Below are 27,186 nucleotides of genomic sequence, written 5' to 3'. Positions count from 1 at the left end.
TCATCCCACTGAAATGGAGAGAGAGATAGAGAGTAGGTGAAGAGAGGGAGTCTGTAGTAAAACAACTACTTGAGACTGCCAGGCTTAAAAAGCTACAGTACTGATGACATAATTGTCCAACACAGTTATCACCATGACATAAACAATAATGATAGCAACTGACTTAGTTCTGACACAAACAGTTATGTAGGTAACCTAAGCTTCAATTAGTCAGCTAAACTATTTTCAGAGTCAGCATAACTCAAAAAGTCCATAGTTATCTAAAAGGAAACAACCCCAAAAAATGAATCCGCACAACACAAATGAACATTGCAAACTCAAGACAAGCATCTGCTATTTAAATCTGATAATGTGTGTCCAAAATATTATCACCCCTTTGGAAAAGATTCCAGTTTACTGTAAAACATTGAACAGAAATCCGCAAAATCTAAGACAAAAACTAAGTTAGGAGATTGTCTATTTTAATCTGAACCCCAAAAAGGGGAAGCAGGGAAGGAAGGAGGAAAGCAAACAATGGCTTGAAATAGTTTAGAAATGTGTTCCTTTGTGTGGCATTAATCCACATGCAAAGCAAGATTGTCTTCTGTGTTGGGCAACTTGTCCTTCCATGAGACAGGATTTGCTGAAGATGGGTTTTTTTGTTTTTTGAGAGGAAGATGCTCCGAGTCCTCTGGCCAACAGGGATAAATACAAGAACAGAATGCCGCCAGATAAACTAGTGGAAAACAGACAGCAGAGATCCAATGTAAAAGGATTTGATCCCGTTTCCTGTCAGATAAAGCTTGATCATATTAATGCACCATACTGTGGTCCACCCCATCAACATAGTCTATTGGATTAGCTCCTACATAAGTCACATTTAAAGTCATTGGAGCTCCATTAAGAAACTCAGATTCTTCCCCATCTATTCTTAGTGTTCCTGACTGAAAAGTGAGCAGCGATATCACTATCATTATGTCACTTCTATCAATAGGGCCTGCTAACGTACAGTAGAATGTATGCACACATGACTGTAAGTCGCTTTGGATAAAAGCGTCTGCTAAATGGAATATATTATTATTATTATTATTAGTAGAGGTTGCTTTGGGGAAATCTCATAATATCTGAACTAATCACAATTCCACAAAAATGTGGTTACGGAGCAGAGTGATATTAGAGAGGGCAGGGACAGTGATTCACTACAGCTTGCTATATTTTAGCTATGGAAAATGTTTTACTGAGGAAGATAGATAGAAAACTCAATACTGATTGGTTTACACATGCACACAGTTCAGCAGGTCTCTTGAGCAGCCAGGCTTTTCATGCTCAATGGAAAATGTCTTAGACTATGAATTCTGGTCTTGGTCCTCGAGCAAGTCCAACCCAGCTGGTGGCCTCTAGGCAGAATTGAAATAACCAAATTAATAATTGAATTCAAACCCCCAATCAAACCACAGAGAGGACATCACAGAGATTAAATGGGCAAGTCAATTAGATTGAAATAACTGTCTGACTTTGAGTGACAAGCAAAGCTGTCTTTCTGTGAACAATGAACTCAGTTTTGAGTTTGTATGGTTCTTGACATATACCAAGTAGGCCTAAGGCAAGCTACCAAGGTAGAACAGACACCTGATAGGTCTTAGGTCAGTCACCACTTTATTTTAAGAATGTGAAACGTCAGATTAATAGAAGAGAGAATGATTTATTTCAGATTTGTATTTTTTCATCACATTCGCAGTGGGTTTACACTCAATTAGTACTTTGCCTTTAAATTGTTTAACTTGGGTCAAATGTTTTGGGTAGCCTTCCACAAGACTCCCACAATAAATTGGGTGAATTTTGGCCCATTCCTCCTGACAGAGCTGGTGTAACTGAGTCAGGTTTGTAGGCCTCCTTGCTCGCACACGCTTTTTCAGTTCTGCCCACAAATTATCTATGGGATCGAGGTCAGGGCTTTGTGATGGCCACTCCAATACATTGACTTTGTTGTCCTTAAGCCTTTTTGCCACAACTTTGGAAGTATGTTTGGAGTCATTGTCCATTTGGAAGACCCATTTGCGACCAAGTTTTAACTTCCTGACTGATATCTTGAGATGTTGCTTCAATATATCCACATAATTTTCCTGCCTCATGATCAACATGATGCTGCCACCCCCATGCTTCACGTTTGGGATGGTGTTCTTCGGCTTGCAAGCCTCCCCTTTTTCCTTCAAACAACGATGGTCATTATGGCCAAACAGTTATATTTTTGTTTCATCAGACCAGAGGACATTTCTCACAAGAGTACAATCTTTGTCCCCATGTGCAGTTGCAAACCGTAGTCTGGCTTTTTTAATGGCGGTTTTGGAGCAGTGGCTTCTTCCTTGCTGAGCGGCCTTTCAGGTTTTGTCGATATAGGACTCATTTTACTGTGGATATAGATACTTTTGTACCTGTTTCCTCCAGCATCTTCACAAGGTCCTTTGCTGTTGTTCTGGGATTGATTTGCACTTTTCGCACCAAAGTACGTTCATCTCTAGGAGACAGAACCCGTCTCCTTCCTGGAAGGTATGATGGCTGTGTGGTCCCATGGTGTTAATACTTGTGTACTATTGTTTGTACAGATGAACGTGGTATATTCAGGCGATTGGAAATTGCTCCCAAGGATGAACCAGACTTGTGGAGATCTACAGTTCTTTTCTGAGGTCTTGAATGATTTCTTTTGATTTTCCCATGATGTCAAGCAAAGAGGCACTCAGTTTGAAAGTAGGCCTTGAAATACATCCACAGGTACACCTCCAATTGACTCAAATGATGTCAATTAGCCTATCAGAAGCTTCTAAAGTCATGACATCATTTTCTGGAATTTTCCAAGCTGTTTAAAGGCACAGTCAACTTAGTGTATGTAAACTTCTGACCAACTGGAATTGTGATACAGTGAATTATGAAATAGTCTGTCTGTAAACAGTTGTTGGAAAAATTACTTGTGTCATGCACAAAGTAGATGTCCTAACTGACTTTCCAAAACTATATTGTGTTTACAAGAATTTGTGGAGTGGTTGAAAAACAAGTTTTAATGACTCCAACCTAAATGTATGTAAACCTCTGACTTCAACTTTATGATAGACAGGGACACAACACTGAGTTGTATAAAGGATAGATATTACTGAAACCATGCTATTATATATGGGGTGGGGTTGGGCAGTATCCAGATTTTCACACTTCATACCGTTGCTGTACCATACAGTATACATTATTACCTGAAGTGCCCACAAGGGGCGCTTTTTATTAAATGGTATTGAAAATCATACCATCTGTATTTTTAAATACCCCAGTAGACAATACAAATGGTAAATTGCCCAAGGCTAATATGTGGTGCCAAAAACTTGAGAACTTCTCATTCTGTCCTCTAAATCATCATGGTAATTTGCAGCTCTTGTTAAGGGCAGGCTAAAATTGTGGGCTAGACAAAGAGAGGGTCATCATTATTATACGTGACCCATCACCTGGATTCGGTCCTATGCTGCAAAATTTGAAGTAGTGTATTTTACATTGGCTAAAAGTAGAGACTCCAAGCTAGAAAATTGTAAATCATACACTGCAGTTGAGGAACAATGAGAAAGTTATTCTGCTTTGAAAGTTGATAAATGTTTTGGTACACCTACTGGAGTGCTCTTTGTTTACACCCATGCAGCATCGTTCACACCCTCTTAAGCTTCAGCCCCAACCATCTCGTTAAGGATTCACATTGTAGTAAAAAAACTAAGATTTCAAACAAAAAGTGATGAAAGTAGTAGCAAAAAGTAGTAGTAAACATTAATTGTATCTAGTCCTTGGCCTTTATCCTAATCTGACTTTGGTGCAGGTCATGTTGTTCTTCACATTACCATCTCTGGTCAACACACACCATATGAAATAAAATGTAAGTTTCTTTAACACATGCACAGGACACAGAAGGTGTAAACGGTACAGTGTAATGTTTACTTGCATAGTGGAGTCTTTTGTTTAGACATGTAGCTAGCTAGCTAACTAAACAATAACCATAATCCCAACTCTGATGCCGCGTTCAAAACAAATAATAAACTCAGAATGTCATTCCGGGACCTTGGGCCTCTTTCTAGAGCTCCTACAGAGGTCATACATGTAATGTTATCTAGCGAGCCAGCCTGCTAAAGTTAGCTACAGTAGATAGCTAACAGTATGCTTTAACTTACATCAAAAATGACTTTCTGACCAAATTAGAAGCATATTATATCTGAAAATGTAGCTAAACTCTTACCCATATACATGGATGAACGCTTCTCCCTCATGGATGCCATGGTTGCCCTTAGTTTGATGTGATCTGGAGACAGGAGTTTTATACAACAGCCTTCTTTCTGTGTTTTCTTTTTGGACTCTCTCTGCATTTGGCAATACTCTCTCTGCTCCCACCAGTCAAAGAGAGTGAGCACGGCACGATCATCCTCCAGAATGTAGTCCATCACAACGTTTTCACACTGTGCTTTGTCGATAGCGCTATTACCTTCAGGGCAGCAATGTTGAGAACAGTAGCTACATTTATTCAGTTCTTCATGATATATATTTTTTAAGCCATGTAAAACAGGATTATCCACACATATTTAGCAGCTCATGTTATAGACAGAAGCATGCTACATAGCAGACCAATCCGAACTCATCTCTCGGGCATGTCCAACTCATCCATTATCTCAGCCAATCACGGCAAGCAGGAAGGTTCCTGTATTTTTCGAGGCTAAGCCAACTAGGCTCGTTATTTAGCAATTTTATTCGTATTTACAGATGGCATACAAGTTCGTTACTAAGGGACATGAAAGTTCACATGTTCCACAAGTTCCATTTGTGCCCCAAAATATCCTTTGATACACATTTTTACAGAAACTTCAAATGCCTCTCCTGTGAAGTAGTGACGTGCGACATATGACCTATTTTCTTCCGAATTTTCCTTTGTCTACACCCATTCTTTGAGAGTGTCACGTGTGCTCCCTCTCCGGCCTCTAGGTTACCAGGCTGCTTGTTATGGCGCACAGCTGTCACCATCGTTACACACACCTGCGTGTCATCACTCACCTGGACTCCATCACTTCCTTGATTACCTGCCCTATATATGTCACTCCCTTTGGTTCCTTCCCCAGGCGTCATTGTTTCTGTTTCCTGTCTGTGCGTTGTTCGTGTTTCTTGTTTAGTATTATGTTTCATTTATTTATTAAAACACTCACTCCCCAAACTTGCTTCCAGACTCTCAGCGCACATCGTTACAGAGAGGGAGCTTCTGAGCATCCTCTGTTCTCTAGCCGAACCTGTCTCCCAGAGAGGCCTGAGATGTCCCACTCTCTCTCAGGCTATGTTTGTGCAGTATTTTTAGGGAGGAATTCATTCAAGTGAAAAACAAATGCTCTGGCATTATTTATAGCATGCATTGTCAGGACTGTCTGGAAAGAGATCCCTCTGCATGGGCTGGAAAAGGAATGTGGTTGGAATAGGAACCCCGATTCTGAGATTAAGATTACTGACATTTTCTTCTCCCACCATACATTCTATGGGTTCCTCATGCTAGCTTTAACAGCAGTTGTCCATACTAAACAGTTAATTGATTGAGTGCTCTAGCAGGAAAATATTGGATAGTTCATTGGGGTGCTAACACATCATGGCGTAGAAATGGACCATGCTTCTGGCCTTCCTGGTTTATGGCATACAACAAGTTAGGCCATCAAGTATTCTTGGGAGAGACAGAGTGATGCCTTATTTTTTCATGCGTCCATACAGCACAATGCAAATCTACAGGTATAGTAACTGCCAAAATAAAGGAAACACTAACATAGTGTCTTAATAGGGTGATGGGCCACCACAAGCTACCAGAACAGCTTCAATGCACCTTGGCATGGAGTCTACAAGTGCCGTCTCAGGCGTCGCTTCAGAATCTCCCATAAGTGTTCAATTGAGTTGAGATCTGGTGACTAACACACACACACACCCACCCACCCAACCCCCTATCCTTCTTTAAAACCTATCATTCAAAGTCACTGATAGCTCTTCTTCTAGCCATGGTAGCGAAAAGTAATAGTTAACTGGGCATTTTTATACATGCCCCTAAGCATGATGGTTAATTGACTCAGGAACCACACTCGCATGGAAGCACCAGCAATTCATTCTGCAGACAACTCTGCATACATTGTAATTCCTCACAAAGCTAAACCTGATCATTGGAAACACCAATAAAACACTTTACATGCTGTATGGGTGTAGTGGTGAGGTTGGACCCAGGCGCAGAGAAGTGACCAGACGAGGAATTGGTGGTTCAAGATAAACACAATACTTTACTGAGGAACGGTAAACAAACGATCACAGTAACACTGGGAAAACAACAAACACTAAGTCTCGAAAACTCACTCAGGAGACAAACGCACATGGCAAACAATTCAAGCTTCTGCAAAGGAAACCAGAACAACCCCTCTTTTAGCAGGTAAATCATAATGAGTAGTAGGACACATCTGAGTGTCATTAATGTCTCTAGGACTGTCTCTGCCGCCCTTTGGTGACAGGTGAAACCATGACAATACCCCCCCTTTCTAGGAGTGGCTGAGGTGTGGGCAGAGAGAAGGGACTGGTGCTTACCATCTTGAGACGGGAGACGGGAGACATGGAAGATGGCCAGACCCTTATAGACCTGGGAAGCTGGAGACGATAGGAGACCGGGAAGATGTGACTCAGGAGCATGAATGGTCCCATGTAGTGTGGAGCGAGCTTCTGTGAGTCCACCTTAAAGGGAAGATCATGGGTGGAGAGACACACCCGATGACCTGGTCAGAGGAGCCAAAGAGGCCTTCGATGTCAGTTTGCCTGGTATTGGTGTCGGGCAGAGGAGTGGAGCAAGGAGGATCGTGCTCTGATCCAGATGGGCGACATCGTCGAATGAATGCCTCGGCTGATGGCTCCCCTGCATCGGCATCTTGTACAGGAAAAGGGGGCGAACCCGAACTGACACTCAAACGGTGACAATCCAGTGGATGAGTTCAGCAGAGTGTTATGAGCATATTCCGCCCAGATGAGGAATTGCTCCAATTGCTGGCCTGAGAGGAAATGAAACAGCGGAGGAACTTCTCCTGCTCCTGGTTGGCCCGCTCCTGGTTGGCCCACCCCGAGGAGAGACTCACCGACGCCCCCAACAGGCAGCAGAAGGCCTTCCAACACCGTGTGACGAACTGGGACCCACAATGTCCTGAGGAAGTCGGTGTAGTCAAAATACATGGGTAATCCTGAGATCAGCGGTCTCCTTCGCTGAGGGCAGCTTGGGTAAGGCGATGAAATGGATTGCCTTGGAGAACTGATCGACGACCACCGGGATAGTGGTAAGCCCTTGGGATGGAGGTAACCCTGTGATAAAGTCTACGGACAGGTGGGACCAGGGCCAGGTGGGGATGGGCTGAGGTTGGAGCAACCCAGCCGGTTGCTGTCAAGAGGACTTGCTTTGTGCACAGGTGGAACAGACCGCAACAAAGGATCTCACATCCTCAATCATGTTGGGCCACCAGAATGTCTGCCTCAGGAACTCCAGTGTCCGATTAACCCCTGGATGCCCAGTTAATTTAGAGGTTGGTGTCCCCATTGTAGAACTCCAGAACAGGCTGATTGCGGAACATAAAGTCTGTTCGTGGGACCCCTGCCGGGGTTAGGTTCTCAGGTCTGGGCTTGTCGTACCATGGCCCCAATACTCCATATCACAGGGGCCACAATGCGGGAGATGTGGATGATGGGCTCAGAGTCCCTCTCCTCATTAAAGACATAATGTTGGCGGGACAGGGTATCGGATTTCTGATTCTTGGATCCAGGGAGATAGGCTAGTGTGAAAACAAACTGTTAAAAACAGCCTACCTAGCCTGGTGAGCGTTCAACCTCTTGGCTTCTTGAATGGAGACCAAGTTCTTATGGTCCATCCAGATCACGAAAGGATGAGGTAACCTCCGCAGTAGAGATTCAGCAACCTTCGCACATTCACCTGTCATGCTCATGTGGGCTCAGATGTGTGTGTCCCAGCTGCATGGGCTCCACAATGCTGGGTTTGGGGGGGGCTTGGGATGCTCAGGAAACTGGGATCCTGGGGTAGTGTCAAAAAGGCGCTGTCTCACGTTCTCGGAGGCGGTTGTAGATCCTGATTGCCAGCGTTATCAGGGACTCGAGGTCCTTTGCCAGTTCCCGAGAGGCCAGTTCATCCTTGATAGAGTTAGACAAACCCTGATGGAAAGCGGTAACCAGGGTCTCCGTATTCCACCCACTCTCAGCGGCGAGGGTGCGGAACTCAATTGCCAAGTCAACCACTGGTCTACCCCTTGGCGGATGTTGAACAGTCAGCTGGCAGCTTCTCATCCGCCGACTGGGTGGTCGAAGACTAGTTGCAGCTCGGCAGGGAAGACTAATACGGAGCTGCAGGATGGTGGCTCTTGTTCCCACACCACCGTTGCCCATGCCAGAGCCAGTAAGTCCCTCACTGTTGCCGCTTGATATAGACCCCCCTCAGCTCCCAGCTGTGCCCTGGACACCATATGTGAATAGATTGCCCCCCATCTATCGTCAGAGTTCGTACTATTAGGTGATCTAAACTGGGATATGCTTAACACCCCGGCCATCCTACAATCTAAGAAAGATGCCCTGAATCTCATACAAATTATCAAGGAACCTACCAGGTACAACCACAAATTCGTAAACATGGGCACCCTCATAGATATCATCCTGAACAATTTGCCCTCTAAATATACCTCTGCAGTTTTTAACCACGGTCTCAGAGATCACTGCCTCATTGCCTGCATCCATTATGGGTACAACCAACCCTCTCATCACTGTCAAACGCTTCCTAAAACACTTCTGCGTGCAGGCCTTTCTAATCGACCTGGCCCGGGTATCCTGGAAGGATATAGACCTCATCCCGTCAGTAGAGGATGCCTGGTTGTTCTTTAAAAGTGTATTCCTCAACATCTTAAATAAGCATGCCCCTTTAAAAAAGTGAACTAAGAACAGATATAGCCCTTGGTTCACTCCAGACCTAACTGCCTAAGAACAGCACAAAAACATTCTGTGGAGTTCTGCATTAGCATCGAATAGTCCCCGCAATTTGCAACGTTTCAGGGAAGTCAGGAACCAATATACCGTCAGTTAGGAAAGCAAAGGCTAGCTTTTTCAAACAGAAATTTGCATCCCGCAGAACTAATTCCAAAAGGTTTTGGGACACTGTAAAATCCATGGAGAATAAGCGCACCTCCTCCCAGCTGCCCACTGCACTGAGGCTAGGAAACACTGTCACCACCGATAAATCCATGATAATCGAGCATTTCAATAAGCTATTCTCTACGGCTGGCCATGCTTTTCACCTGGCTACCCCAACCCCGGCCAACAGCTCTGCACCCCCCACAGCAACTGGCCCAAGCCACCTGCCCCTCCCCCCGCTTCTCCTTCACCCAAATCCAGACAGCTGATGTTCTAAAAGAGCTGCAAAATCTGGATCCCTATAAATCAGCCGGGCTAGACAATCTGGACTCTCTCTTCCTATAATTATCCGCCGCCATTGTTGCAAGCCATATTACTACTCTGTTCAACCTCTGTTTCCTATCGTCTGAGATTCCTAAAGATTGGAAAGCGGCTGCGGTCATCCCCCTCTTCAAAGGGGGGGACACTCTAGACCCAAACTGTTACAGACCTATATCCATCCTGCCCTGCCTATCTAAAGACTTCGAAAGCCAAGTGAACAAACAGATCACCAGTCATTTCGAATCTCACCGTACCTTTTCCGGTATGCAATCCGGTTTTCGAGCTGGTCACAGGTACACTTCAGCCACGCTCAAGGTCCTAGACAATATCATAACCGCCATCAAAAAAAGACACTACTGTGCAGCCGTCTTCATCGACCTGGCCAAGGCTTTCGACTCTGTCAATCACCGTGATCTTATCGGCAGATTCAACAGCCTTGGTTTCTCAAATGACTGCCTCGCCTGGTTCACCAACTACTTCTCAGATAGAGTTCAGTATGTAAAATCGGAGGGCCTGTTGTCCGGACCTCTGGCAGTCTCTATGGGGGTGCCACAGGGTTCAATTGTTGGGCCGACTCTTTTCTGTCTGTATACATCCATGATGTCGCTCTTGCTACTGGTGATTCTTTGATGCACCTCTACTCAGACGACACCATTCTGTATACATCTGGCCCATCTTTGGACACTATGTTAACAAACCACCAAACAAGCTTCAATGCCATACAACACTCCTTCCGTGGCCTCTAACTGCTCTTAAATGCTAGTAAAGCGAAATGCATGTGTCACGCCTTGGTCATTGTATTTTGTGTTTTTGGTATATGTTTGGGTAGGCCAGGGTGTGACATGGGTTTATATGTTGTGTTTCGTATTGGGGTTTGTATTAATTGGGATTGTGTATGATTAGGGGTGTGTCTAGTTAGGCTTGGCTGCCTGAGGCGATTCTCAATCAGAGTCAGGTGCTTGTCGTTGTCTCTGATTGGGAACCGTATTTAGGTAGCCTGAGTGCGCGTTGTATTTTGTGGGTGTTTGTTCCTGTCTCTGTGTAGTGTTCACCAGATAGGCTGTAATAGGTTTCACGTTCCGTTTGTTGTTTTTGTATTTATTCAGTTATTTCATGTACCGCGATATATTTCATTAAAGTCATGAGTAACCTACACGCTGCATTTCGGTCTGACTCTCTTCATTCAACAGACGAACAACGTTACAGCATGCTCTTCAACCAATCGCTGCCCACACCCGCCCGCCCGACTAACATCACTACTCTGGACAACTATAAATACCTAAGTGTCTGGCTAGACTGTAAACTCTCATTCCAGACTCACATTAAGCATCTCCAATACAAAATTAAATCTAGAATCAGACTTCCTATTTTACAAACAAAGCCTCCTTCACTCATGCTGTCAAACATATTCTCGTATAACTGACTATCCTACCGATCCATGACTTCAGTGATATAATTTACAAAATAGCCTCCAACACTCTACTCAGCAAATTGGATGCAGTCTATCACAGTGCCACCAAATCCCCATATACTTTGTCACCAAAGCCCCATATACTACCCACCACTGCGACTGTATGCTCTCGTTGGCTGGTCCTCACTACATATTCGTCGCCAAACCCACAGGCTCCAGGTAATCTATTAGTCTTTGCTAGGTAAAGCTCTGCATTATCTCAGCTTACTGGTCACCATAGCAACACCCGCCCATAGCACGGTCTCCAGCAGGTATATTTTACTGGTCATCCCCAAAGCCAACAATGACTTTGGCCGCTTTCGATCAAGTTATCTGCTGCCAATGATTGGAACGAATTGTAAAAATCACTGAAGTTGGAGACTTATATCTCCCTCACTAACTTCAAGCATCAGCTGTCAGAGCAGCTTACCGATTGCTGCAGCTGTACACAGCCAATCTGTAAATAGCCCATCCAACCAAATACAGTTGAAGTCGGAAGATTGCATACACCTTAGCCAAATACATAAGTTTGTCACAATTCCTGACATTTAATACTAGTAAGAATTCCCTGTTTTAGGTCAGTTAGGATCTCCATTTTATTTTAAGAATGTGAAATGTCAGAATAATAGTAGAGAGAATGATCATTTCAGCTATTATTTATTTCATCACATTCGCAGTGGGTCACAAGTTTACATACACTCAATTAATATTTGGTACCATTGCCTTTAAATTGTTTAACTTGGGTCAAACATTTCGGAAAGCCTTGCACAATCTTCCCACAATAGGTTGGTGAATTTTGACCCATTCCTCCTGACAGAGCTGGTGTAACTGAGTCAGGTTTGTATAAGCCTCCTTGCTCGCACACGCTTTTTCAGTTCTGCCCACAAATTTTCAATGGGACTGAGGTCAGTGCTTTGTGATGGCCACTCCAATATCTTGACTTTGTTGTCCTTAAGCCATTTTTCCACAACTTTGGAAGTATGCTTGGGGTCATTGTCCATTTGGAAGACCCATTTGAGACCAAGCTTTAACTTCCTGACTGATGTAATGTGTAACGGTTTTCATGTGGTGAAGGAGAGTCGGACCAAAATGCAGCGTGTAGATTGCGATCCATGTTTAATGAACAAAACGTAACACAAATCTAAATACAAACACTACAAAATAAAGAACATAACCGAAACAGCCTATACTAGTGTAAACTAACACAGAGACAGGAACAAGGACACTAAGGACAATCACCCACCAAAACACTCAAAGAATATGGCTGCCAAAATATGGTTCCCAATCAGAGACAACGATAAACACCTGCCTCTGATTGAGAACCACTTCAGACAGCCATAGACCTAACTAAAACACCCCACTAAGCTACAATCCCAATACATACACACCACATACAAAAACCCATGCCACACCCTGGCCTGACCAAATAAATGAAGATAAACACAAAATACTTTGACCAGGGCGTGACATAATGAGAGGTTGCTTCAATATATCCACATCATTTTCCTGCCATTTATTTTGTGAAGTGCACCAGTCCCTCCTTCTGCAAAGCACCCCCACAACATAATGCTGCCACCCCTGTGCTTCACGGTTGGGATGGTGTTCTTCGGCTTGCAAGCCTCCCCCTTTTTCCTTCAAACATAACGATGGTCATTATGGCCAAACAGTTCTATTTTTATTTCATCAGACGAGAGGACATTTCTCCAAAAAGTACGATCTTTGTCCCCATGTGCAGTTGCAAACCGTATTCTGGCTTTTTTTATGGTATTTTTGGAGCAGCGGCTTCTTCCTTGCTGAGTGGCCTTTCAGGTTATGTCGATATCGGATTCATTTTACTTTGGATATAGATACTTTTGTACCAGTTTCCTCCAGCATCTCCACATGGTCCTTTGCTGTTGTTCTGGGATTGATTTGCAATTTTCTCACCAAAGTACGTTCATCTCTAGGAGACGTCTCCTTCCTGAGCTATGTGACGGCTGCGTGGTCCCATGGTGGTTATACTTGCGTACTAGTGTTTGTACAGATGAACATGGTATCTTCAGGCGCTTGGAAATTGCTGCCAACGATGAACCAGACTTGTGGAGGTCTACAATTTCTTTCTGAGATCTTGGCTGATTCCTTTTGATTTTCCGAATGATGTCAATCAAAGAGGCACCGAGTTAGAAAGTAGGCCTTGAAATACATCCACAGGTACACCTCCAATTGGCTGAAATGATGTCTATTAGCCTATCGGAAGCTTCTAAAGCCATGACATCATTTTCTGGAATTTTCCAAGCTTTTTAAAGGCACAGTCAACTTAGTGTATGTAAACTTCTGACCCACTGGAATTGTGATACAGTGAATTATAAGTGAAATAACCTGTAAACAATTGTTGAAAAATGACTTGTGTCATGCACAAAGTAGATGTCCTAAACGACTTGCCAAAACTGGTTTGTTAACCTTTTGCTCCTACCTGGCACGCAGGCGTCCCATCTAGAGCTGTGGAAATTCAAATGCACTACGCTAAATGCTAATAGTATTAGTTAAAATTCAAACGTTCATTAAAATATACATGCAGGGTATTGAATTAAAGCTACACTCGTTGTGAATCCAGGCAACAAGTGGGATTTTTAAAATGCTTTTCGGCGAAAGCATGAGAAGCTATTATCTGATAGCATGTAACACCCCAAAAGACCCGCAGGGGACGTAAACAAAATAATTAGCATAGTCGTCGCTACACAAACCGCACAAATAAAATATAAAACATTCATTACCTTTGACCATCTTCTTTGTTGGCACTCCTAGATGTCCCATAATCACTATTGGGTCTTTTTTTCGATTAAATCGGTCCATATATAGCCTAGATATCGATCTATGAAGACTGTGTGATAAACGGAAAAAAATAGCGTTTCATAACGTAACGTCATTTTTTTAAATTCAAAAAGTCGACAATAAACTTTCACAAAACACTTCGAAATACTTTTGTAATGCAACTTTAGGTATTAGTGCACGTTAATAAGTGATAATTATTCATCAGGAGGCGATGTAAATTCTATAGCTGTCCGTCTCGAAAAGATGTCAGGAGAGAGCTCTACCAAAACATCCGGTCGGAGACCGGAGGGAATCGGTTCCCTTGATTCGGTTTGACCAAGAATCAAAGCTGAATCAAATGACAAGACTCTAGACATCGTGTGGAAGCTGTAGGCACTGAAACCTCGGCCTCATGTAATTCGGTTCACTTTGAACAATTCCTGGAAGTAGCGCAAGGATATTTATTTCCATTTTCAGTGATCAGATTTTCTTGCACTTTTCGATGAAACGCACGTTCTGTTATAGTCACAGCCGTGATTTAACCAGTTTTATAAATGTCTGAGTGTTTTCTATCCACACATACTAATCATATGCATATACTATATTCCTGGCCTGAGTAGCAGGGCGCTGAAATGTTACGTGATTTTTAACAGAATGTTCGAAAAAGTAGAGGGTCGACTGAAGAGGTTTTAACAAGAAATTTGTGGAGTGGTTGAAAAACGAGTTTTAATGACTCCAACCTAAGTGTATGTAAACTTCCGACTTTAACTGTACCTACCTCATCTCCATATTTGTTTTTGTTTTTCTGCTCTTTTGCATACCAGTATTTCTACTTGCACATCCTCATCTGCACATCTACTTCGCCACTATGGCCTATTTATTGCCTTACCTCCTTACTTCATTTGCACACACTGTATACAGATTTTTCTATTGTGTTATTGACTGTACGTTTGTTTATCCCATGTGTAACTGTGTTGTTGTTTTTGTCACACTGCTTTGCTTTATCTTGGCCAGGTCTCAGTTGTAAATGAGAACTTGATCTCAACTGGCCTACCTGGTTAAATAAAGGTGAAATATATATATTTTAAGTCTCTCAAGCTCACAAAGGTATATTAAATTGCTACTGTGCTGAGTTTCGTAGACGTAAGCTGTATTGTACTTGTTTAAAAGAGCAAGTTTAATGTTGTGAAGCTGACAGCTGTAAGCCTTAGTTATTATTCTGTTTTTAAGTTAAAGGTTACTCTTCTACCATACTGAGTGAGTATGCAAATGCTTGGTGCACTCTGACCAGATTCATGGTAGAATAACAAAGAACAGTTTTTACTCTGAACACCCTGATGGCATCATGTTTTATCTCTGAAAGTTGTAGGAGCACTTTCTTTGTATCGCAACACAAGAGTTCTGGCACCAGTTTTTTGTCTGTTTCCATAGTTTATATACACATTGTCCACATACCAACAGCATGGGCTCCGTCTGTTCACATGGAGATAGGAGGGAAAATATGCCAATGTACCCCTGATAAGTGATGGAGCCGATCAAGGGTAGCATTCCAGAGAGACATCAGAGACTGTAACGTTCTTTGTTTCACGGAAACATGGCTCACTCGAGACATCTGATCTGAGTTGGTACAGCCACCTCGTTTCTTCACGCATCGCGCCGACAGAAACAAGCATCTCTCTCTGGTAAGAAGAAGGGCGGGGGTGTTGTGATCATAACAACATACAGGAACTCAAGTCCTTTTGTTCACCTGACTTAGAATTCCTCACAATCAAATGCAGACTGCATTATCTACCAAGAAAATTATCTTCGATCGTAATCACAGTCGTGTATATTCCCCCCCAAGCAGTCACATCGACGGCCCTGAAAGTACTTAATTCGACTCTATGTAAACTGGAAACCACATATCCTGAGGCTGCATTTATTGTAGCTGGGGATTTTAACAAGGTTAATCTGAGACAAGGCTCCTCAAATTCTATCAGCATATCGATTGTGCTACCAGGGCTGGCAAAACCCTAGATCACTGTTATTCTAACTTCCGCGACGCATATAAGGCCCTCCCCCGCGTTCCCTTTGGAAAAGCTGACCACGAATCCATTTTGTTGCTCCCAGCCTACAGACAGAAACAAAAACAGGAAGCACTCGCGCTCAGGTCTGTTCAGCGCTGGTACGACCAATCGGATTCCACACTTCAAGATTGCTTCGATCACGTGGACTGGGATATGTTCCGCTTTGCGGCGAACAACAACATTGACGAATACGCTGATTCGGTGAGAGCATCGGTGATGTTGTACCCACAGCGTCTATTAAAACTGTCATGCAGGTGAAAGAGGACCCAAAAGCGACTTAACAGAAACAGAGTTTATTTAAGTCCAAACAGGGAATAACAGAAATCCTCTAGACTTGTAGAGGGGAAATAACTGGAGAAGCGGCCACAGACTGCAGGTTGCTTCGGGTAGGCGCAGGCCGTAGTCGACAGAGACACCTGCTCACACGCAGCATCTGATGAAGGCAAAAAAACACGACAGGACAGGGCGATACACAATCACAGCAAAAACACGACAGGACAGGGCGAAACGCAATCACAGCATGGTGAATACAATACAAGGAACCGACGGGACAGGAACGGATCACAAAGGAATAAATAGGGACTCTAATCAGGGGAAAGGATCGGGAACAGGTGTGGGAAGACTAAATGATGATTAGGGGAATAGGAACAGCTGGGAGCAGGAACGGAACGATAGAGAGAAGAGAGAGCGAGAGAGTGAGAGAGGGAGGGGGAGAGAGAAGGATAGAAAGAGGGAAAGAACCTAATAAGACCAGCAGAGGGAAACGAATAGAATGGGGAGCACAGGGACAAGACAAGATAATAAATGACAAACATGACAGTACCCCCCAAGCAGGGGAAACGAACAGAAGGAAAAGCAAAATGACAAGATGATATAAGACAAAACATGACAGTACCCCCCCACTCACCGAGCGCCTCCTGGCGCTCTCGAGGAGGAACACTGGCGGCAACGGAGGAAATCATAGATCAAACGGTCCAGCACGTCCCGAGAAAGAACCCAACTCCTCTCCTCAGGACCGTAACGAAAAACGATAAAAAGGGAAACTAGGGTACTACTCTAAAAAAAAAATGAGAACTAGGGACAGACTGAGACACAGCAAGGGCAGGAACAAGAACAGGAGAGATGCGATGGCAGGGAACAGACTGAGACCCAGCAAGACCAGGAGCAGAAGCAGAAAAAAATTACCAGACTTCTTCTGCGCGCAGTCTGAACACGCAGCCACGAAACGGCGCGTGTCACGCTCCTGAGTCGGCCACCAAAAGCGCTGGCGAATAGACGCAAGAGTGCCTCGAACACCGGGATGACCAGCTAACTTGGCAGAGTGAGCCCACTGAAGAACAGCCAGACGAGTGGAAACAGGAACGAAAAGGAGGTTACTAGGACAAGCGCGCGGCGACGCAGTGTGCGTGAGTGCTTGCTTAACCTGTCTTTCAATTCCCCAGACTGTCAACCCGACAACACGCCCATAAGGAAGAATCCCCTCGAGATCAGTAGAAGCCACAGAAGAACTAAACAGACGGGATAAGGCATCAGGCTTGGTGTTCTTGCTACCCGGACGGTAAGAAATCACAAACTCGAAACGAGCGAAAAACAACGCCCAACGAGCTTGACGGGCATTAAGTCGTTTGGCAGAACGGATGTACTCAAGGTTCTTATGGTCTGTCCAAACGACAAAAGGAACGGTCGCCCCCTCCAACCACTGTCGCCATTCGCCTAGGGCTAAGCGGATGGCGAGCAGTTCACGGTTACCCACATCATAGTTGCGCTCAGATGGCGACAGGCGATGAGAAAAATAAGCGCAAGGATGAACCTTATCGTCAGACTGGAAGCGCTGGGATAGAATGGCTCCCACGCCTACCTCTGAAGCGTCAACCTCGACAATGAATTGTCTAGTGACGTCAGGAGTAACGAGGATAGGAGCGGACGTAAAACGTTCTTTTAGAAGATCAAAAGCTCCTGGGCGGAACCGGACCACTTAAAACACGTCTTGACAGAAGTAAGAGCTGTGAGAGGGGCAGCAACTTGACCGAAATTACGAATGAAACGCCGATAGAAATTAGCGAAACCTAAAAAGCGCTGCAACTCGACACGTGACCTTGGAACGGGCCAATCACTGACAGCTTGGACCTTAGCGGAATCCATCTGAATGCCTTCAGCGGAAATAACGGAACCGAGAAAAGTAACGGAGGAGACATGAAAAGAGCACTTCTCAGCCTTTACGTAGAGACAATTCTCTAAAAGGCGCTGTAGAACACGTCGAACGTGCTGAACATGAATCTCGAGTGACGGAGAAAAAATCAGGATATCGTCAAGATAGACAAAAACAAAAATGTTCAGCATGTCTCTCAGAACATCATTAACTAATGCCTGAAAAACAGCTGGCGCATTGGCGAGACCGAACGGCAGAACCCGGTACTCAAAATGCCCTAACGGAGTGTTAAACGCCGTTTTCCACTCGTCCCCCTCTCTGATGCGCACGAGATGGTAAGCGTTACGAAGGTCCAACTTAGTAAAGCACCTGGCTCCCTGCAGAATCTCGAAGGCTGATGACATAAGGGGAAGCGGATAACGATTCTTAACCGTTATGTCATTCAGCCCTCGATAATCCACGCAGGGGCGCAGAGTACCGTCCTTCTTCTTAACAAAAAGAACCCCGCCCCGGCCGGAGAAGAAGAAGGCACTATGGTACCGGCGTCAAGAGACACAGACAAATAATCCTCGAGAGCCTTACGTTCGGGAGCCGACAGAGAGTATAGTCTACCTCGAGGGGGAGTGGTCCCCGGAAGGAGATCAATACTACAATCATACGACCGGTGAGGAGGAAGGGAGTTGGCTCGGGACCGACTGAAGACCGTGCGCAGATCATGATATTCCTCCGGCACTCCTGTCAAATCGCCAGGTTCCTCCTGAGAAGTAGGGACAGAAGAAACAGGAGGGATGGCAGACATTAAACACTTCACATGACAAGAAACGTTCCAGGATAGGATAGAATTACTAGACCAATTAATAGAAGGATTATGACATACTAGCCAGGGATGACCCAAAACAACAGGAGTAAACGGTGAACGGAAAATCAAAAAAGAAATAGTCTCACTGTGGTTACCAGATACTGTGAGAGTTAAAGGTAGTGTCTCAAATTTGATACTGGGAAGATGACTACCATCTAAGGCAAACATGGGCGTAGGCTTGTCTAACGGTCTGAAAGGAATGTTATGTTTCCGAACCCATGCTTCGTCCATGAAACAACCCTCAGCCCCAGAGTCAATCAAGGCACTGCATGTAGCACCCGAACCGGTCCAGCGTAGATGGACCGACATAGTAGTACAAGATCTAGATGAAGAGACCAGAGTAGTAGCGCTCACCAGTAGCCCTCCGCTTACTGATGGGCTCTGGCCTCTTACTGGACATGAATTAACAAAATGTCCAGCAACTCCGCAATAGAGGCACAGGCGGTTGGTGATCCTCCGTTCCCTCTCCTTAGTCGAGATGCGAATCCCTCCCAGCTGCATGGGCTCAGTCTCAAAGCCAGAGGAGGGAGATGGTTGCGATGCGGAGCAGGGAAACACCGTTGATGCGAGCTCTCTTCCACGAGCCCGGTGACGAAGATCTACCCGTCGTTCTATGTGGATGGCGAGAGCAATCAAAGAGTCCACATCTGAAGGAACCTCCCGGGAGAGAATCTCATCCTTAACCACTGCGTGGAGTCCCTCCAGAAAACGAGCGAGCAGCGCCGGCTCGTTCCACTCACTAGAGGCAGCAAGAGTGCGAAACTCAATAGAATAATCCGTTATGGACCGTTCACCTTGGCATAAGGAAGCCAGGGCCCTAGAAGCCTCCCTACCAAAAACTGAACGGTCAAAAACCCGAATCATCTCCTCTTTAAAGTTCTGGAACTTGTTAGAGCAATCAGCCCTTGCCTCCCAGATAGCTGTGCCCCATTCTCGAGCCCGGCCAGTAAGGAGTGAAATGACGTAAGCAACCCGAGCTCTCTCTCTAGAGTATGTGTTGGGTTGGAGAGAGAACACAATCTCACACTGCGTGAGAAAGGAGCGGCACTCAGTGGGCTGCCCGGAGTAGCAAGGTGGGTTATTAACCCTAGGTTCTGGAGGCTCGGCAGGCCAGGAAGTAACAGGTGGCACGAGACGTAGACTCTGGAACTGTCCAGAGAGGTCGGAAACCTGAGCGGCCAGGTTCTCCACGGCATGGCGAGCAGCAGACAATTCCTGCTCGTGTCTGCCGAGCATGGCTCCTTGGATCTCGACGGCAGTGTAACGAGCGTCTGAAGTCGCTGGGTCCATTCCTTGGTCGGTTCCTTCTGTCATGCAGGTGAAAGAGGACCCAAAAGCGACTTAACAGAAACAGAGTTTATTTAAGTCCAAACAGGGAATAACAGAAATCCTCTAGACTTGTAGAGGGGAAATAACTGGAGAAGCGGCCACAGACTGCAGGTCGCTTCGGGTAGGCGCAGGCCGTAGTCGACAGAGACACCTGCTCACACGCAGCATCTGATGAAGGCAAAAAAACACGACAGGACAGGGCGATACACAATCACAGCAAAAACACGACAGGACAGGGCGAAACGCAATCACAGCATGGTGAATACAATACAAGGAACCGACGGGACAGGAACGGATCACAAAGGAATAAATAGGGACTCTAATCAGGGGAAAGGATCGGGAACAGGTGTGGGAAGACTAAATGATGATTAGGGGAATAGGAACAGCTGGGAGCAGGAACGGAACGATAGAGAGAAGAGAGAGCGAGAGAGTGAGAGGGAGGGGGAGAGAGAAGGATAGAAAGAGGGAAAGAACCTAATAAGACCAGCAGAGGGAAACGAATAGAATGGGGAGCACAGGGACAAGACAAGATAATAAATGACAAACATGACAGTACCCCCCCAAGCAGGGGGAAACGAACAGAAGGAAAAGCAAAATGACAAGATGATATAAGACAAAACATGACAAAAACATTCCCCAACCAGAAACCGTGGATTGATGGCAGCATTCGCGCAAAACTGAAAGCATGAACCACTGCTTTTAATCAAGGCAAGGTGACCGGAAACATGAACGAATACAAACAGTGTAGCTATTCCCTCTGCAAGTCAATCAAACAAGCTAAGCGTCAGTATAGAGACAAAGTGGAGTCGCAATTCAAAGGCTTAGACACGAGAGGTATGTGGCAGGGTCTACAGTCAATCACAGACTACTTGCTCCCAGACAGAATAAAAACAGGAAAATACAGTTCCACTGACACGGCCCGCTACCAAAAACTGCGGGCTCTCCTTCACTGTAGCCAACATGAGTAAAACATTTAAACGTGTTAACCCTCGGAAGGGTGCATGCCCAGACGGCATCCCCGGCCGTGTCCTCAGAGCATGCAAAGACCAGCTAGCTGGTGTGTTTACTGACATATTCAATCAATCCTTATCCCAGTCTGCTGTTCCCACATGCTTCAAGAGGACCACCATTGTTCCTGTTCCCAAGAAAGCGAAGGTAACTGAGCTAAATGACTACCGCCCTGTAGCACTCACTTCCGTCATCATGAAGTGTTTTGAGAGACTAGTGAAGGACCATATCAACTCCACCCTATCTGACACCAGGTGCATTAAAGCGGGGACCGAGAGACTGAAAAACAGCTTCTATCTCAAGGCCATCAGACTGTTAAACAGCCATCACTAACATTGAGTGGCTGCTGCCAACATACTGACTAATCTCTAGCCACTTTAATAATGGAAAATTTGATGTAATCAATCTATCACTAGCCACTTTATATAATGCTTACATACCCTACATTACTCATCTCATATGTATATACTGTACTCTATACCATCTACTGCATCTTGCCTATGCCGTTCGGGCATCACTCTTTCATATATTTTTATGTACATATTCGTATTCATTCCTTTACACTTGTGTGTGTATAAGGTAGTTGTTGTGAAATTGTTAGTTATTACTGCATGGTCGGAACTAGAAGCACAAGCATTTCGCTACACTCGCATTAACATCTGCTAACCATGTGTATGTGACAAATAAATTTGATTTTATTTTATTTGGATATCACATGATGTCAATACAACGATAAGGCATTCAAATGTTTTTTTTGATTGATTATTATGATTGCCGGCTCTGCTCCAATCACTAAATACTGCCAAATTGCACAGCCATGACAATAATCACAATAACATACAGGCACCAGTTTATTACTGCTTTTATAAAAACATTTTTTTACATCAACAATCAATAAATTGTTCAGGCAACAACCCTCATGTAAGCATTTATTTTTTGCAGCTCGTCATTTTCACACCGAGTCAATAATTATTGGCTTTATTTAAAAAAGCTGATGATTGCTTTAACAACAGGTTTGACTTGCTGAGGGTATTATGAAACCTAAAGGCTTCGTCTGCAAGGAAGGCAGATGATCCATTTTCAAACCTTGTACACTGACAAAAAACACTGAAATATTGCTGAAGCTCTTCATTGTCTCTATCAATCACCTCTATGAAACTTTCTACAGAAATATGCCTACAGAATTGTAATTTTCGTGAATGTTTGCAGTCTAAACCTATACAGTCGTAGCCAAATGTTTTGATAATGACACAAATATTAATTTCCACAAAGTTTGCTGCTTCAGTGTCTTTAGATATTTTTGCCAGTTGTTTCTATGTAATACTGAAGTATGATTACAAGCATTTCATAAGTGTCAAATATTTGCAGTGTTGACCCTTCTTTTTCAAGACCTCTGCAGTCCAACCTGGCATGCTGTCATTACATGTACTGTAATTGGGATTTTTCCTGGGATGCATTTACGATCCAGAGGAGAGGTATGAACCATCACCTTCAAGCTCTTCTGAAAAGCCCATCAGCGTCAGAATAACAAAGTAGCAAGTAGCTGTGCAACCTTTCGAGCCTGACTTTCTTCAGAATAATTATGAACATAAAATATTCTCAGTTGACATGACTTTAATTGGCATAAATACATGTGTTAAGATGCACCCTCTTTCTCCTTACCCAGTCAGGAAGCTCAAGCCTGGGGTATCAGGGCCAGAAATCAGCAAGGATAGATTACAAGTAGAAAGTCTTAATGCTGCATTACTTATTTATTGAAACACTGAATATTGGTTTACTGGTACATGCTCCTATGTCATCAATGTCATAATAATCATCAAACTCTCACAGACCCATTTACAAAACGCCTTATTGCATCACAGAGCTCTGCCTATAATAACATGAATGGACCATGAACCAAAATGTGTTCTAAATTAAAAGGAAGTTAAAGATTAAGCTAAGTAAATCCCATCGGTTTAATTCGAACTCCAATTCGAACTCCATTGAGCAGCAATGTTCAGTTTATGTGGAAACCATTCACAGCACAGTCAATGGTCTGTGACTTCACGCTACAATACCCAAGCAAATAAAGTAAAAACACAGGTTTAACCATGCAGGTGTGTGTGATGTCTAATTGATGATGTACATTTGCCACACCCTAATTCCCTCCTAAAATGGCTGCTTCCATTTGGCTCAATTATCAATCAACCAAACCATTCCTCCCTTCCTCTGCAACACGCATAATAATGAGAAGAACATGCCTTCCACCAATAAACCACCAACATACCCTCCACCCTCCCAGACACTTTCATGGTAGATACCGCCCGTCCGTGTCCACGACTGATTGAACCATAAAGTCTCCAGCGAGCTAATGGAAGGGGCCCACCCACAGCATGCTCACACACAGCAATGGATTCAACCCTTCTGCAATTAAAGCTAATCTGAGGCCAAAGGCGTAGCCTAATGGATTTCAATAAAGGAGGCTGGCTGCAACAGACAATTGGGACGTTGATTTATGTGTGCTGAACTGTGGAGGGAGAGTGGTTGATGTACAGGAAGCACAGTGAGGAGCTGTGCACATCTCAGTGGTTGTTTCTCCTAGAGGGACATCATGCACTGCTGAGTGTAATGACTACAGGCTCAATCTTTCAAAGGTGATGGGTTTGGGGATGGATTGACCTTTACACTGACGAGATTCCTGTTTCCACTCAACATACCATATCATATGAGTATTTGTCTGATCTTTAAACCTGACCAAACACAGCAGAGCCATAACAGAGGAGTTACGATTATTTTATTGGATAGCAAAGGATTCGTGCCTTGTTCTCATTTGCAAAAACATTCTATATTTACAGTGCAGGCTGTTCAGGGTCTTTCCTCCAGTAAGTAAGAATGAAAAATAATTGTCAGTGGATTCCAGATTATTACTCACTTCCTACAGACAATGGTGTAACTGTGCACACTATAGGAAACAGAAACAATAGCTATACCTGTCATGCTTGTCATATTACATAATACCACAAACACTATGCCTATACAGACATATAGAACAACCTCGTAATAACCGGCTATCCATTCCTCCTGCATCCTCACTGTCTTTTATCCTATAATCTTTGCTCTTGCTTCCACACACACCAACAGGCACGACAACGCCTCTTCCCCCTCAGGAGGCTGGAAAGACTGCTAGGCACTACAGAGGGTAGTGCATACTGCCCATCACTGGGACCGAGCTCCCTGCCATCCAGGACCTCTGTACCGGACAGTGTCAGAGAAAGGCCCTAAGAATTGTCAAAAACTCCAGCTGCCAAGACTGTTCTCTCTACCACCGCACGGCAAGCAGTACTGATGTACCAAATCTGGAACCAACAGGACCCTGAACAGCTTCTAACCCCAAGCCATAAGACTACTAAATAGTTAACCAAATAGCTACCCGGACAATCTGCATTGACCCTCTTTGCACTAACTCGTTTGATTCATCACATACGCTGCTGCTTCTATTTATTATCTATCCTGTTGCCTAGGCACTTTACCCCTACCTATATGTGTATACCTACCTCAATTGCCTTATACCCCTACACATCAACTTGGTACTGGTACTCTGTGTAAATAGACAAGTTATCGTTACTCATTGTGTACTTGTTCTTCATGTTACTATTTTTTCTAAATTTTTCTCTCTGCATTGTTGGGAAGGGCTAGTAAGTAAGCATCTCACTGTTAGTCTACACCTGTTGTTTACTAAGCACGTGACAAATAACATTTGATTTGATGGTTTTCACCATCTGCTCTCAAGTATTCTCCATGTCTCTAATGAGTCTAATCCAACACCCTGTTTGCCATATCTCACATATTATCTCTCTCTCTCTCTCTCTCTCTCTCTCTCTCTCTCTCTCTCTCTCTCTCTCTCTCTCTCTCTCTCTCTCTCTCTCTCTCTCTCTCATTCACACACACTTCACACCCTAGTTTCTTGCTGTCTAGATTTCTCGCACACACTTAGACACTTACAACCTATGCTCTCTCCCTATCGCTCTATTCTTTCTCCGCTTCCTTTGAGCTATGGATCGTTTGATGTATTTTCATCACACTGGGCATTTGGTTGGGATTATTATTCATTATTCAGGACTGTTCTCCTCTACCCCCAGCTGGTGTGATAGACAGGGATCCAGCCTGGCAGCCTCCCTCCCTGGGTCTGGTGGTGAATCACACTTTATGTATTGTGACCTGGGTTCTCCAGGAATTAACATTTAAGAGGCATGCAGTGGCATCCCACATGCACAGACAGAAAAAGAACAAAGACAAAAGTAGGCATGCACTCACTCATACAAACAAGAAACCATATTATTTAATTGCTATTAGGTAAGGCAAACACCCCGCCCAATCCCCAACTCCCCAGTCCCAAATCCCCACTGCGTGACTAGATGCGATATACAAAATGAGCAGTGAACACTGATAAATCATTTTCATGAGCTCTGGTGGTCTTCGCCAACATTTAGGACGACATGGGTGATTGGTCACCGTGCACAATAGTCTCAAAGGCGCTGGTTAAAAAAAGAGAGCGATAGAGAGAGAAAGCTTAGTGCAAACAGAACCCCCCCACTTTTTTATCTGACAAATGGAGCTCTTGGGATGTCACGTGTTTACACATTGATTATTTTGGGGTAACTATAAAACAACATTAAAGGTTTACTATGCATGTTTTATGTGTTTCAACTAGCATGCAACATTAGGCTACAATATCATTTTAAAAGATAAACGTCGAAAAATACTTTGCTTATTATATATCTATTAGCCTACATTGGCATGTTACAGGCTGTATCTTCTCATTTAAACAAGTTAAGTACACATTAAGTAGGCCTAGGCTATACATCAATACGTTGTGTTCAGACTTACAATAGCAAGCACTGATATTTATATAATATGTTTCTGCAAATCAACATAAAATCGTCTGCAAATTGAATCAGAGTTTGCTAAACCAGTAAAAGACTAACAAACAAGCAAACACACGACACCTTCGGATCTGATGTAAACGTATCCCATACGTACCTCGGATAAAAACGGACTTCATTTTGGAGATAGATTCCAAAAGAAGGCACCTCTTGTGTGCGTGGTAAAATACTTGTTCTCTGCTTGAAAAGCAAAGACCCTGTTCAGAGGGATAGCAGTGGAAAATCCAGGGCACCGTCCATGAAAACTTTAGCCCAAGGTTCTAACATAGAAGCGAGATGGAGAACGCAGTCTCCTCTTCGCGCCACGCTTAGTCATTTGAGAGGTGCGCAGGGAACAAAACCTCCGATTTACATCCGAATACAGGCAACCCAAAGGAACGTCTCCAAACGGACCACATAAACGCACGGGTGGCAGCAATCCAATGGGCTACAGAATTAAAACCAGCAGCTGTCCACGGTTAAGAACAGTCCTATATCCAATCATCCTTCGTGTGGTTTCCAACGCAGAGTTATCCTAGATGAGTAGTTCATTATCGGTTGGCTTGTGAAGGTGGAGATCCAAAGACCTGCGCATCTCTAGAAGCTTAGAACAAGACAGGGCAGTGGGGAGATGCAGGCGCGCGGGCGTCTTTTTGAGCCAGAACGTGAGGAGGCAACTGAGATCATGGACTCATTTACACAGACAGCCCAATTCTGATATTTTTTTCCACTAATTGGTCTTTTGACCAATCACATCATATCTTTTGACATCTGATCTATTTCAAAGCTGATCTGATTGGTTAAAATACCTATTAGTGAAATAAATATCAGAATTGGGCTGCTTGTGTAAACGCAGCAATTATGTTGGTGTTGCTGAACTTCTCTGTACTCTTTGATCACAACCCATATCCTTGAACAACAACCACATACACGCAGAACTGATGATCGCAACAAACGACATCCACTTGGCAAAAACTGGTTGTATCAACGTCGTTTCCACGTCATTAAAAAAAACACACAAAGATACAATATGACGATGAATCAATGTGGAAAACTGATTGGATTAGTGAAAAGACTACAATTTTTTTACCCAACTTTTAACCTAAATCCAATGGCATGGTGACATTTGTTGTTGATTTAAC

At 44.0% G+C, this 27,186-nt stretch overlaps 1 protein-coding gene across 1 annotated transcript in view; it reads right to left on the bottom strand.

Annotated features, from left to right (window-relative positions):
* The window catches only part of LOC124000426 (reticulon-4 receptor-like), a 48,424-nt gene extending 21,763 nt beyond the window's left edge, over window positions 1-26,661 (bottom strand). Inside the window, exon 1 of the mRNA XM_046306775.1 lies at window positions 26,163-26,661. Within this exon, the coding sequence (XP_046162731.1) occupies window positions 26,163-26,184 (22 nt within the window). The 5' untranslated portion in view covers window positions 26,185-26,661. The remainder of the gene's footprint in view (window positions 1-26,162) is intronic.
* Between the last annotated feature and the right edge of the window lie 525 nt (window positions 26,662-27,186).

The sequence above is a fragment of the Oncorhynchus gorbuscha genome, linkage group LG16 (genome assembly GCF_021184085.1).
Source record: "Oncorhynchus gorbuscha isolate QuinsamMale2020 ecotype Even-year linkage group LG16, OgorEven_v1.0, whole genome shotgun sequence".
Lineage (NCBI taxonomy): Eukaryota > Metazoa > Chordata > Actinopteri > Salmoniformes > Salmonidae > Oncorhynchus > Oncorhynchus gorbuscha.
Note: the sequence above shows the minus strand (reverse complement) of the source record. Positions and strands in the feature narration are given on the sequence as shown.